Source organism: Peromyscus maniculatus, chromosome 9 (genome assembly GCF_049852395.1).
Source record: "Peromyscus maniculatus bairdii isolate BWxNUB_F1_BW_parent chromosome 9, HU_Pman_BW_mat_3.1, whole genome shotgun sequence".
In the NCBI taxonomy this organism is placed as follows: Eukaryota; Metazoa; Chordata; class Mammalia; order Rodentia; family Cricetidae; genus Peromyscus; species Peromyscus maniculatus.
In genome coordinates, this window is record NC_134860.1 from 26,946,021 (window position 1) to 26,961,082 (window position 15,062).

General features: G+C 47.5%; 1 protein-coding gene across 2 annotated transcripts in view; it reads right to left on the reverse strand.

Moving 5' to 3' along the window:
* The window catches only part of Ptprg (protein tyrosine phosphatase receptor type G), a 703,035-nt gene that overhangs the window by 84,319 nt on the left and 603,654 nt on the right, over positions 1–15,062 (reverse strand). For both annotated transcript variants that reach the window (XM_015993986.3, XM_006975079.4), the window contains exons 10-12: positions 13,032–13,140; positions 7,557–7,606; positions 5,154–5,925 (exon numbers count right to left, since the gene is read on the reverse strand). In XM_015993986.3, the coding sequence (XP_015849472.1) occupies positions 5,154–5,925; positions 7,557–7,606; positions 13,032–13,140 (931 nt within the window). The remainder of the gene's footprint in view (positions 1–5,153; positions 5,926–7,556; positions 7,607–13,031; positions 13,141–15,062) is intronic.

Below are 15,062 nucleotides of genomic sequence, written 5' to 3' on the forward strand. Positions count from 1 at the left end.
ATTTGGCATATGCCAAAGCAAATTGGTTTTAAGATTTAAAAATTGGAGTACCCTGCCCAAAACTAGGATTTCTAACTCACGAGGAGTTTCCAGTGACAACTGTGGGAGCTGGGGTGGCACTCTGGAGTTTGCTATTGTCCTCGACACTCTGTATTGTGGAATACCTGGTCTTCCCTCTCACCGAGATGTCTGATTTCCGTGTGCCCGAGTTTGCCACTACCTCCTGTAGTAGTATTTCAGAGATGCAGTGACGTCACCATCACGGAGGGCGTCTACGCAAGTCTTTGGGGGATACTGCCTGAAGTGTAACACACTTTGCTAACTTTAGGCATTGTTGAGTTTTCAAAGACACTGAAGATTGATTCAGTGACATTTTTCCGTCATGAGAAGAAAATTTAACTGTGGAATAAACAAATATATACCCAAAGTCTCTAAGATCAATCACCACCAACATAAAAATGATGGTGATTTCAGTTGAAACAAAACCAGACCCAAGCTGGCAGAGCGGGTGAAGGGCGTGGTAGGAAGGATGGAGGAGGACTGAGATCCTGGGACCACACAATGTTGGGGCTTTGCCGCCCCCCTCAGTTATTTGAATCCTTTATTAAACAACACATACATTTTTTTTTTTTTTGCATTTTATATCAGAGGCTGGAGAACGACAGAGTGTGGGACAAATCAGGCCGACTGCCTGTTTGTATGAACAGAACGGCCTGGCGTACAGTCACAGCCAATCACTGATATCTTGTCCATGGCTGTGTGTGCTGTAAGGCTGAACCTGAGAGCTGAGAACTGTGGCCTGGAAAAACTGTGCACTACTTGGTTTTTCTCCTAAAGGTTTGCAAGTCATGATCTCTACCTAGAACCACTTTCAAATTCAAATCACCAGAAATTCAGAACATTCTCTGTGGCTTTAGGGAGAGGTGGACCTTGCTGTTCTGACTGCAGAGATCACAGGACAGATGAGTGTTCCTGGACAGTCTCATGTATCCCCAGCTGCCCCTGAACTTTATGGAGCCTGGGATGACCTTGAACTTCTGATCTTCTTGTCTCACCCTCTGAGTGCTGGGATTATAGGTATGTGTTACCGTGCTGGTGTATGCAGTGCTGAGATTACAGGTATGTGTTACAGTGCATGGTGTATGCAGTGCTGGGATTGCAGGTATGTGTTACCGTGCTGGTGTATGCAGTGCTGGGATTACAGGTATGTGTCACCGTGCCCGGTGTATGCAGTGCTGGGATTACAGGTATGTGTCACCGTGCCCGGTGTATGCAGTGCTGGGATTACAGGTATGTGTTACAGTGCATGGTGTATGCAGTGCTGGGATTACAGGTATGTGTCACCGTGCCCGGTGTATGCAGTGCTGGGATTACAGGTATGTGTTACAGTGCATGGTGTATGCAGTGCTGGGATTACAGGTATGTGTCACCATGCCCGGTGTATGCAGTGCTGGGATTACAGGTATGTGTTACTGTGCATGGTGTATGCAGTGCTGGGATTACAGGTATGTGTTACTGTGCATGGTGTATGCAGTGCTGGGATTACAGGTATGTGTCACCGTGCATGGTGTATGTAGTGCTGGGATTACAGGTATGTGTCACCGTGCCCGGTGTATGCAGTGCTGGGATTACAGGTATGTGTTACAGTGCATGGTGTATGCAGTGCTGGGATTACAGGTATGTGTCACCGTGCCCGGTGTATGCAGTGCTGGGATTACAGGTATGTGTTACAGTGCATGGTGTATGCAGTGCTGGGATTACAGGTATGTGTCACCATGCCCGGTGTATGCAGTGCTGGGATTACAGGTATGTGTTACTGTGCATGGTGTATGCAGTGCTGGGATTACAGGTATGTGTTACTGTGCATGGTGTATGCAGTGCTGGGATTACAGGTATGTGTCACCGTGCATGGTGTATGTAGTGCTGGGATTACAGGTATGTGTCACCGTGCCCGGTGTATGCAGTGCTGGGATTACAGGTATGTGTTACTGTGCATGGTGTATGCAGTGCTGGGATTACAGGTATGTGTCACCATGCCCGGTGTATGCAGTGCTGCAGTGCAGAAACTGGGCTTTTTGCATGATAAACAAGTACTCTGTCGATTTAGTTACATTATCAAACTCCCGTAGGTCATTTTAACTTCAGGTAGCTGGGAAATTGCTCTTTAATGCTCATTCAGATTGCGAATCAACCCACTGATGCCCCGCCAAGTCCCCACTGTTCTGTGGCATTTGTCTACTGGCAGCACTCCTGAGCACTAGTAAGACAGGCATCTTTCAGGGACTTGTGTGTCATCCTTGCACAGCACCCATACTAAACTTCTCTGTAGCATTCCAATAATTTTAGCCAGGCAGTAGTGGTGCACATCTTTAATCCCAGCACTCGGGAGGCACAGGCAGCTGGATCCATGTGTGAGGCCAGCCTGGTCTACAGAGTGAGTTCCAGGACAGCCAGCGCTACACAGAGAAACCCTGTGTTGAAACTTCCTGTCCCCTCCCCTACCCCCACCCGCACACACAACACAGGTAGCTTTATGAGCACTATCTCTGCACTGACTGAGGACTTCTCATTACTGGCACTTTGCAGACAAGGTCACTGGCACAAACTTACTCGAGGGTCAAGTGAATGAGGGGGTAGACCTACTGAGTTGACTCCAAAGGCCACTCCCACCAACTGTAAATGTTTTCTGATGCTGGGATGGAAGGGGATGGAAGAGGGATGGAGGCTGGACTTGGGAGTCCCAGGGTTCACTCTCTTCTCTCTTTCTTGGGAATTCCTCTCACCAGAATTAGTCTTGGAGCCCAGCCTTGCAGCTTCCCAAGCTATGGAACACTCCCAATTCAAGCACACAGCAGGCACTGTCTTCAGAAGAATGGCAAAGAAATGTTTCTGAAAAGCAGACTTTTAGTGGGTATTTGTTCCACCTATGACCTTGGGGTTTCAGCCCCTAGGGTGTGGCCTCTTGGCTAGCTTAAAACCTGAAGAGCACATTCTTGGATGGTGGAGACTGACTCGGCGGCGGGAAGTAGTGTAGGACCAGCTCTCAACCTTCCCGGACTCTGTGTAGGATTTGCCTTATCCTGGGTTAGGGAGTTGTTCACCTCAATATAATTCCTTAGTAAACAATTCCTTTATCAGTAATCTGTGGGCTTTCTGCATAACAGGCTGAGTGCACCCAGTCCAACTCCATCCCTTGTGCCCCAAGCCACACGGCCCCTCCTCCATCTCTAGCATAGGCAAGTGTGCTTGAGAAAAGGTCAAAGGCGCAAGTGACTTCTGCGAGTATCCACCCCCTGGTGTGCTATTTCCATTAAAATCTGACCCTCAGGTGGCCAATGCTCCCTTCATTTCCATGCTCTCCCAGTGTCTGACTCAACCCTTATTACCACTCCCCCATCTCTACGGTCCTTCTCCACAGGGAGCTTCTCAACCCATCCAAACTCATTCCAGCAGCCCAGAATGTTCTCTCTTGAGTCTGTGAGTGGCTGACTCCCCACACTGGTTTCTGTTTAAATGCATTTGTTTGCTGGGATATGTATCCTCAACCCTTCCCAGGAGCATGTACCCCTGGGAGAAGAGAAGTCTCCATGGACATTAGTCTCTCCCTAATGTCTAGGCTAGAACCTTGCACACAGTGGGAAGGGACTCTGTATTCTTTCCTATATTTAAATGCAAGAAATTCAGTTTTTACACAGCAGTCTCTCAGGGGGCATGCACGAGAACAGCTTCATCAATGGCCCCACGCTTCCGTCATCTATACAAGGCTACTGCGACTGTCTGTCAAACTGCCCCCGCACTGAATGACACCCATGGGAGACCCCTACTTAGAAAAAATTAGTTCATAGCAGCTTTAAGGGAAAGTAATTCAAAACATGAAAATGTATTCTAAGTTGAATCTTAACATACGAGATCTCAGCTTTAGATGAATTTTAATGTTTACAAGTGCAAAAGCAAATAAATATTTACCAGTTGCCTTTTTTTTGCACTCATAACTCCACAACAGCTTAAATGAAAAAAACATTGTTGCTAAACGTCTTGCAGTCTGGCAACACGAAGGGTTTCTTATTAAGAAAAGCCCTCCCAACAGTAGCAGCCCCTCATGCCACAGCTCCAGCACAAGCATCGTGATGGCTCATTAAGATCTGAGCATGTGACTGAGGGAAAACATTGCCTCTGGTGCCACAGCAAGTGGAGGCCGCACCAGCCATGCCTGCTTCCCCAGCTACCGATGGGGTTCATGGAGCCAGTGACAGCCTGAGGACAGCCAGCCTTACTGCGCAGGCCAGGACCATGGACTCCCCAGACTGGACAGGTCACCTTTTCTCACTTCAGGTGGGCCTCCATCTCCCCAGAGTTGTTGGTCACAGCATCCTGACTATGTCTTCTATTGCTCTTTCACAACTGAACATCCCAGCTGGGCAGTTTCCTGGCTTGCTCACTCTCCTAAGTCTCCATTACCTAACTCCTTGGAATGTGCTCTAGCCAGCCACTGTCAATCATTTTTCTGTCATCCACTCTATTCCAGTATGCAGGCAAGGGGCTTCCCTGGCAGAGCATCCAGCCTAGTGCCTGGCACAATGGCTACCCAGAAATAAATGTGTTTAATAAACGACTAAGGAATAAAAATGCTTGCATGTGCATGCATGCCTTAGACAGGGTTTCTCACTGACACAGAACTCACGAAATAGGCTAGGCTATCTGCCCCGAGCCCCGGAAATCTGCCTGACTCTGTGCCCTCAGTGCAGGGGTTTCAAGTGCATGTAACCACGCTTGACTTCTTTTAAAACGTCATGCTTCCAATACAAGCAATTTACTTTTCTTTGGCTACCCCCCCCCCCGCCCCCCAGAAATAGAATAGGAATGGAAAACATTTTAGAACCAGTGGCCACTTTCTTCATTTGGATCTCTGTCTGGGGCCTTAGAGTTCTTCTGAAAGACAGAAGTACAGAGAAAGACTTGCTCCAGTGAGGAGAATGCATCTTACCAGGATGGACAAGATGTGGTTGCAGGCAGAGACACACCAGGGATTCACACAATCCCAGGGATATTACCTAGTTCTCCACTCCTTACTTCCTTGACCCCCCAACTTTTAGGAATAGGTCGAGCCTGCTCAAAGCAACCTGGACCCTCAAGTGTGGACCAGCACCACTTACCTGGGTTGACAGTGATGAATTTGCTATCCTCGGATAACCGGTCCCCTCGGGACATAGGCTTTTTGGATGGCATTTCGGGCCTCCGGGGATCACTCCCTGAATAGTGTTCCTCTGTGGCTGTTGGGGGCACTTGGGTGGCTGTGTCCTCATAGGGATCCAGGCCTGGGGCAACATGGCCTGGCTGGTCTGTTGCCGGGGCAGAGTGGTCCTGCCTGCGCCCAGGTATAGTCTGATGTCCCCCCTCGTCTGCAGTCCTGTGAGGGGAAGAAGGTGTGGGGGCAGGAGCGGTCTGGTTCCTCTCTTCCGCTGGACGGGTGGCCTCACTCTTCTCCTTCTTCTCAGAGTCCTTCTCCCCCTCCTCCTCATGCTCCCGCTCTCCCTCCTCACTCTCGCTCTTCTCCTCCTTCTCCCCTTCCTCTGCACCCTCGCTGTCCTTTGTAGGAGCGGAGTCGCCATCAGGCCCGGGAGCAGCTAAGGCCTCCGTAGTGGCAAGGACTGGCCGCCCTGCCTGCTTGCTGGCCGCCGCTGCGGTAGGAAGGCGTGTGGGCCACACGGCGCTGGGGAAGGAGGAGATGCCACCGCCACCAAAGCCCAGGCCTGCTAAGAGTGTGCTGGTGACCACAGAGGCCACTGTAGCCTGGCTGCCACTGGAGGAAGGACCCATCCCAGTTGCCATGGAAACAAATGAGAAGGGGATGCCAGAGGATGTCCAAGTAGAAGAGCCGGAGCTGATGGGGGCCATGTCTGCTGAAGAGGCAGGAGAGGCTGTCGGCTGAAAGGGCCACCCAGGGTGTGGAGAAGGGAGGTGAAGGAAAAAGCAGAGCAAAATCAGTAATCAAGAATCAAAGCGAAGCCCCTCTGCAAAGCCTGAGAATATTACTCATCCATCCTATAGGCTTTCATAAGCTATGGCATGAAAACTGAACATGGCTGCTGTCCAGCATAACCAAGTCTTATTTCAGTGGCTTTATAATTACTTTGAATTAAAACATTTAACTAGTGTATTAAATTCAGTTTTTCACTGATGTGGCTCAGGATTGGGCTAGATGGGGAAATAGAAGCATTAAAAGTGCCTTAAAGACAAGCAACAAATAAGTCATCAAACAGCCAGATGCCCGCCATTTGTGTGTGTTTGGGGGGCGGGGAGGTGAGAAGCAGAAGTCAATGCTTCAAGTCAGTTTCTGCTGGTGACTACCAGCTCTGAGATGTGGAAAACCACCAGATGGAATTAACTCCGCCATCACACAGGGAGGCAGTCAGCAGAGCAAGAGGGAAGGCGGCCGGCCCCGGTCAGCAGGGGCCACACTCAGGACACAAGCTCGACACATGTCTCCACAACTTCAAGTTGAGTGCAGCCCAGCCACAGAGCCTTTCGGCGTCTGCATTTCTGCACAGTGCAATCTATGCCTCTGCAGACTGCAACATTCCGGACAGAAGCAGGCATTCCACTTACGGAGTGCCACCTTGGGGCCAGGGCTTGCCATGCCGCCTGCTCCGTGGCGAGGAAGCAGAGGCGCAGAGGTGACAGGGAGTTTATCAAAGTGCATGGCTGCGAAGCCAGAGGCAGGGCTGCCGGGGCTGAAGCTCAGCTCATCCTTTCCTTACGTTCAACGGGGGCACAGTGATGATGTGACTCATGTGAGCCATCTTTTACTAGAGCCAGGAGATGTCCTGGGATAGCAGTAAGTTCAGTCCTTATGAGCTGGTGTAGAGAACCCAAAATTGTATCTCATCGCTTATGCAAGTCCAAAACAATAGAACACGTCACATTTGGGAACGTCATCCAATTTTACACACACACACACACACACACACACACACACACACACACACACACACACCCTTACAGTTTAAGGACAATGAGTTCGAAATCAAGTGTCACATAGGCTTAAGTATCAAACACAGCCCTTCATCCCAGCTTTGAGTCAACTCCTTGTCTCACTGTGTCATGATGGGCCTCAATTTCTTCACCTGTCAAACGGGAGAGACGGTACTACCATCCCGGGCTGTTTGGAGATGCAAATAGAATAACCTGTGTCTGGATGCTGGAATGTGCTTAGTGAGTTTCAGATTGCAATTATCCCCAGTACTGGTAATTTCTTATTGGTGGGTGGGTGACAACTTCTGGATTTTAACATGCGTGAATGGCCGCAGAGGATAATGCCTGTATCATCTGATTCCAGACCATACATAATTACAGATCTGCAAGATTTTTATTTTGACAAAATTATACAACAGGCGCCACTAATATTGCTGCACCGCACACTAACATACACAGAAAAATGTGTATTTGTCTCTAAGCTGCTCTATGCAGGCAGTTCAACAACATTATACTGACACCTTGTGGCAAGAGCTTTAACTGTCTCCAAATTACCACCAGCTCACCCAGCCTTCTCCACTTACCACACCTGTCTTCACAATCCTGGTCCCTTGGAATACTCTGGTAGTGTTAGCTGAGAAAGAAAGAAGTTATAATGTAAACAACACACAATGTTCACATCTGCTTCCAACAAAACCCTACTTACAGACACACGAATCTAAGCTACACATAATTTTCACGTCACAAAATAGTATTCCTTTGGACACTTTCCAACCATTTCAACCTATGATGCTCTGCTGATGCTCAGTCAGGAGCTAGCCAGCTGTTCCTGATGTAAGAAATTCATTTAAAATTTGCAATTTATAATAATTATAGAACTTCAACAATGGTAAGATGCCCATGATTCCAACGGACAGTTGAGTTATTGTTACATCTAATACCTGTGTAAGATTCATTTTCAGGTGCTGTTGGGCTTCTGAGTTTCACATATATATGAAATTTATGACAATATATTTGAATATATATGAAATATATGACTATATACATATTGTCACCATCTCTCATCCTTTCTAATATGCATCTTTAACTTTTGACAGTTTATCATTTCCTAAACGTCTGTTACATTTATATATGTATTTATTTATTAGAAGAAGGGAATGGTGTGGGTGGGTATGGGTGTGTCGGAGGGAGGGAGGGAGGGAGGGAGGTGTGGAGATCAAAGGACAACTTTGTGGAGTTGGTTCTCTCTTTCCATCATGTGGGACTAAGCTCAGCTCACCAGGTTTGGCCGCAAGCGCCTTCACAGACTGAGCCGTCTTGCCAGCCCTATGGTTTATCTTACATTAGTTCATGTATAGTACACTGTGTGCTATCACACACTTTCTTCCTGCTTGCATTGGATAGTCTCTAAGATATGTCTGACACAGTCACATCATTTATCTTGACTGCATACCTGTCTGGTATTCTTTGTCTCTTGTAGTTCTACTCTCCCATGCAGTATTAAGCACATAACTTCAATATATATTAAGTTGTATTAAGAGGCAAAGGATATAAAATTTACCATGATAGCCATTTTTAGTGTCTGCTCCAGGGATGTTCAGTCCATTCACTTTATAATGCAGCTGACCTCCCCACCACCCATCTTCAGAACTTCCTCATCTTCTAAAATGAAACTCCGGGTACACACCCACCAACTCATTTTCCTTTACCTGATCCCTGGGAACCACTACATGGTGGTATTTTATATTTCTGCATGTGACTATTCTAGATACGGCATATAAAAGTAATCATACCCATTTGTATTTCTGTGGCTGATATATTTGACTTAGCATAATGTCCTTAAAGGTCACCCCTGCAATACAGGCATGGGCCAGAATTTCTTGGTTTTTTTTGTAATGCTCAATAATATTCTCTTGTGTGTCTCTACGGTATTTGTTTAGCCATTCATTTGTTGAGGCACATTTGGTTCCTGAATAATGCTAGACATCATAACTTATAGTAGAAATATATCAACCTTTTTGTGGTTATTTAACAAGACAGGAGCATTCTATAAATCAAGACCTGCATGAAAACATTACCAAAAATGCCAGTTAACAAGGTGAGGTATGTATCCACTATGCTTTTTGTTTTTGAGTTTTTGAGACAGGGTATCCCTGTGTAGCTTTGCATCTTTCCTGGGGTGCCGCTATGCCGTTTACCTAATCTAGAAATGGCAAGGGACCTACACACATTTTTGTTTGCCCTATATGATTAAAAAAAAAGACCCCCCCCAAACAAAAAAATGTGTTATTAACAAAAAATGAATGTGTTATTAACTTCAGTCTGCCACTCCTTTTCTTGGGCCCTTGGTGTCCTGATTCTCATTTTATCAAACATGCCCCTGGCCCCCTGGACACTTGAGTTTACAATCCCTGACCTAATGATGCACTTTCATGCACAGTGTGAAAAGAGAGAAATGTGGAGATGCATCTACTAGTCAACACAACTGTTTAGATTACAGGTCAAATAGGCAGCTAAGGGAGCAAATCTAACCCCATGATCACTGAGCTACTCAAACTTATGTGTGTACATCCTGCTTCTGTTACACAAGATAAAATACTCCCAGGAGCCCTCCCTGCGGTCCATGCCCTTTAAAAGGGGCGCTAAGAAGGCCAATCGTCTCAGCAGCCATTCTGTCCGCCTGCCGGCTTGATTAGTCTTGAACAGTCTCTACCTCAGTAGCCGCCGCAGTACTGCTGACTAGACACGCCTTTCAGATCATGAGTCCTTCGCCTGGGATCAAGGGGCCCGAGCACGTGCTGCTAACAGGGAGCTAGGACACCTGCGTTTTCCGAGCTTCCAGTGATGGCCCATTCCTTCCAGGAAGTGGAAGGGTGAGTCTTGGCTGCATTCTCTGGAAGTGTGGCTTTGTCTCTGAGATTTGAGACCTTCCTGCTGCTGGATCGACTCCGTCATTTCAGAGAATTGCTGATGTTGATCACTCAGCACGACAGCAGCTCCAGGACCAACTGCCTGTCACTTGGTGCTTTCATTAAATGCACACATGCATCACCACAGCTCAGATTTGTTTAAAATATTGTGACAAGCGCATATGAATCTAACTGATTCCCCTCTGGTGAATTTCAATTCTTAAGACCACTGGGAGCGAGGATGTGCCTAACGAGTTTGACGTTAGAGAGAGGCCCCATCCGTGACTGTTGGGCACTGTGCAGCGAGTGGCCAGAACAGTTGCCCATCAGGCCGGTTCTCAAGGTGGAAGACCTGCTGCGGTCAAGGCCGTGGACTTCAGGAGGGTCCACTGCTGTCCATGAGCCATGGGCTTAGAGTAGGAACACAGAACTCCACTTAGCAGCTTAAACACTTTCTCTCAAGTTACTTGCACTCTGAGCATAACTTCCTCATTTGTAAAACCAAAACTACAGCCCGTGCCCCCAAACAAACAAACAAAACTCCAAAGAAAACCCTACACGACAAACTGTCACATGATGTTGGGGTGAAGCAGACAAAGTGGTGACACTGTAATGGGAGCCACACTGTAAATGTCCCTTGCTATTAGTGCTGCTAACACATGCATCACAGTGGCCAGGAGTGCAGTTATTGGCATCTTAGTTTTTATTCTCCTTTATGAATTTATTTACTTATTGTGTGTGTCTGTGTGTACCTGTGCCTGTCACAGCATGTGCATGCCATAGATACATGCCTTGAGGTCAGAGGTGAACTTTCTGGAGTGAGTTTCTCCTTCCGCCATGTGGATGCTGAGGATCAAGCTCAGGTCTGCAGGCCTGGCAGCACCTGTCTACACCAGCTGAGCCACCTCGCCAGCCTGATGCTTTGGCATATTATATGGGTCATAAATATTGTTATAATCACTACATATAATACTCCATGTGGGTTTCCATGCTCCCAAATCAGATGTAAACTTATTTCTCAAAGCGGTTATTGAAAAAACTTCCCTGGAATTTTCGAGGATCTTGTTTTCTTTCTTAAGCCTTGAGTCTCAACAGTAGGTGGATTCTGTACCTTGCTCTTTCTTGTTCATAAGCAGTGGAAAAATCTGGGCAGAAAAGGGCAGTGGTCTAACCTTGAAGGTGCAGGTTGGCACAAGGCTTCCATGAGTGCTGTGCGGAGGTGTCTCTGAGCAGAGATGTCTCTGAGCAGAGATGGAGAGCACGTGCGGACACCCGCCATGTTCAACAAGCCACTGTGTCCAGACATTTAAAATGTTCCCTGATTTGAATTTATACCTGATGGGGCCTTTTTAGAATTGCATTATATTATAAGCCTTTAATTTTTCAGAGGCCAGGCAGCCCAAGACTATTAATCAAAGGAGGCAGTTCTGCAGCTCCCAGGCTCCTGGTCCAGGCCAGGAGAGGCCTAATCATGATTTATGGGTCTGAAGTCCCAAGGCCTGGCCGCAGCGAGCTCCCAGACTGGCCTACCTTCTCCCTCTCCTTTCCCACACAGACCCTGCCATGGCCCAAGGTGCTTGCTCACCACGGAATAATATTTTGTATATGTGTGGATACAGATTTATTCATGAAAAAATGCAACTTTGGTAAATTTCAGCACCCAGCACCCTCTCAGCAGGGCCCAGCTCCAACCTGGCCTTCTTCAGCATGTACTGCCTGCCAGTCAGTAGGGCCATCTTGCTAGAACTCACGTTGCTAGGCCCCACTGCCAGGATTCGGAGGAGCTGGTTTGAGGGTTTATGAATGCGCATTGTTCAGAGGCTTCAGGTGCTGCTGGTTCAACCTGCCCACACGGCCTATACGGTCTGTAATTTTATACACGACGGTGGTGTTTTCTAGTGGGAAGTCCAGATGTTTAATCTGATCCACAACTCAAAAGTTAGAATCAGCTGAGTATGGACACACACGCCTAGGGAGACTCCATTGCACAAAACCATGGCAAACGAAAATGGGCTAACAGTGGCCCAGTGCGCAGGCTTTTCATCTGACAGACAGGAGAGCTGAGGCCTGGAGAGGCAAGCAGCTGGTGCGGCCCGAGTCTCTGTGAGAGGCCCGAGGCTCTGACCCTGACTTTCATGGTGCATTTATGTCTGTTCTGCAACTGGATTCACAAACTAAGGCCCACAGCTGACTGCTGATTTCTGTAAATAGTACTAGAGCCAGGATCACAACGGGGGAGGAAAGACGGACCAAGTCCTAGCGTTACTTCTATAATCTTTTGTTATTATCTTTTTTGTGCTGGAGAGTGAACCCGAGCCTCGTGTATGCCAAGCATATGCTGCACTACTGAGCTACACCCTATCCATCTAAAGTCCTAAAATTCTGGGGCTTGAGTCGGCTCAGCGGTTAAAGGCACTGGCTGCTCTTGCAGAGGAGCTGGGTTTGGTTCCTGGCACTCACTTGGCGGCTCACAACTGTCTGTCTGTGCAGTTCCAGGGGATCTTCCACCCTCCCCTGGCCCTGCCCATGGGTACTGCATGTATGTGGTACATATACACACACGAAGATAAAATACTTATACCCACAAAATAAACTAAGCTAATAAAATAAAATTCCAATATTTCATTCATGAAATCTTTGAACTGAGACTGCTTTAATAAAATAACTCCATTAAAATGCAAGAAGGCAGAGTTCCATTTGCTTCCCCCTCACGTTGGCCCCAGACCCCCCCACAGGTCTCCAGTTAGCACAGACATAGATCTCCAGACTGGGAACGATAAAGATACCTGTCTGTGTGACGTGCCAATTGGAAGGACAAATTTTATATCTTGGGCTCTAGTTGTTAAAAGACAGTGAAGACCAGTCATGCCAGGCATCTAAGAGGCTATGGCAGGACTCGGGGAGGCCACACCATCTGACACAGCCTGAAACAGGCGGCACAGCTGGATAACATCAATAAAACAATGCAAAAATAGCCCCGTTTTCCCTTTCTTTTGGCCTCTGAAACCCAAAGACAGATCTAAACGACTGGAGCTCCCTGAATCTGGCTCATACCCTATATGAACCACGTTTCTTTACTTCTGGCCAAGCCCCTGAAGAGACAAACAGCTTTAGGTACATTGGTGGCAGGAGGAGGACAACCAGACTTACCTTGAAAGAGCATTGTCTGACTAAAGTCACTGCGCATGTCGTTACGACACACGGCCTGGACTCGGAACAGGTAAAGGCTGTCAGGTGACACATGGCTAATGGTGGCCTTCTGTAGGGGAAGAAAGAGAGGGTGCTGAGTTGGTTTTGAAAGCCCATGGGTGTGGTGTACCTAAGCATCCCAGCAGTCCTGACTAGGCTTTTTCTAGAGAGAAAGACTGATTAGAAATAACCTTGTGTGGGACTCTGTTCTCAACACTAAAGCAATACCAGCAACTGCTCCACAGCCTGGGACATGTCTCCAGCCTTCCTGGTCTCACAGCCTGGACTTCCGTCATAACTACCACACCTCAGAAACTGTAATTATTATCCATAACAGCCCCCACAGTTATTAAATAAGAGAACTACAGAGCCATGTCGACTTTAGAAAATCAACAAGAAATTCTCTGCCTGGATGTTTTCTTGTTGTCGTTGTCTTAAGGCCTCCATACAAAGTACAAAATCAACACAGTTATAAGATGTAACTCTGCCACAACGCTCTCTAGTTGTGTGACCCCGAAACATGTGCTAAACATCTTCCAGACTCTGCTACCATGTGGCAGGCCCTGCCACCTAACAGGGTTGTGTGTCACAGGCCAGGCAAACTCTGCTCACAGGAACACTGAACCTAGCGGCAGCAAGAGTCAGCAAGCTGCAGCCTGCAGTCTAGATCGGGCAGGCCAGCTCCTATTATAAATAAAGTTTTACTGTCACACCGGCCCGGCAATTGCTGTGTGTGTGTGTGTGTGTGTGTGTGTGTTCTGTACACTTTCACCCAAACATCGCAAGGTTAAAACATTATAACAGATTGACTAAAATATTTATTCTTGACCCTTTCTAGAAAACTGTCACCAGACGTCACCAGCCACATCCTGGTCACCATTCCTCAATGCTTCTTCTCCATAACCTTCAAACTGAAGAAAGGGAACACACCTACAAAGCAGGCAGTGCTGTTTCTGGAGGAACCAGCAGGGAATGCCACTGGTCTCCAGAGGCTCCTTCTAAAGGATTCTGGGTGTGCTTGCAGGCATGTGCACTCTGGGCCAGTCTGAACTGAACTGCCGAGAGGGTTTTCCTGGCACAGCTGCTGTAATCCTCTAGATTGGTATCAGCATGTGGCCATGGCAACACTGGTTGCTACAACTGGGAACAACTTCCAGATGGGAACAGGGGGTTAAGGTCATGTTACTGAGCTTCAGGCTTCACTCTATTCTCTTAGAAAAAGCACTGAGCACCGACACGGTTTGTGATGAAGGTGTGCGATGAGGCTGGAGAAGCCTCGCGCTAACTGTGAGCTGGAGGAGAGCGCTGTCCTGAGGCAGCACTCGCGACACGTGGCAGAAGAACTTCACTGTGTGTCACAAAAGGAAATAAGAAAAGCCTCTAGAAGTCCCTGTGAAATGGGACGCACTGCCAAAGGTGCTCTTCTGTACACCTCTTTCTGGGAATCCAATTTGTGCCTTGTTCCCTGGACCTCTGGCCCATCCTCTAACCTGAGGAAAATCTTCACTCCATCTGTGTGGGAATTTACTAGAATCCACCCCAAGCCAGTGTCTCTTCCTCCCTGCATATTTATTTTCTACTTCGAACAAGAAACAGAAGGAGCGCCTAGATGGTTTCTGCTGATGACCGGAAGCTTGGCTGCATCGAGGGGGGGCCCCTGACGGACTCCAGTGCAAAGGGTAAAGGTTAGAGTGCACTGTGACCTTGGGCGCCTTCCAAAACATCCTTCTCCAACTTTGGGAGCTCTCTGTTCCCGGTGTGACCCAGATAACAATGTCTAGTGGGGGAATTGAAAATATAAATGGAAATGAAGTCAAAGAATCTTCATCTAAAGGAATATGAAAAGTATTATTCTATGACTGATTGAATGAGCCCCGAGGATTTTCTATTGGGAGGGAAAAAAAAGTGGTAAGTCATTAAGAGTCCCGCTCTGAGCTGCAGCATTTTTCATTGCATATACAATTACCGGCTTCATTATTCTGGGGCCTCCTT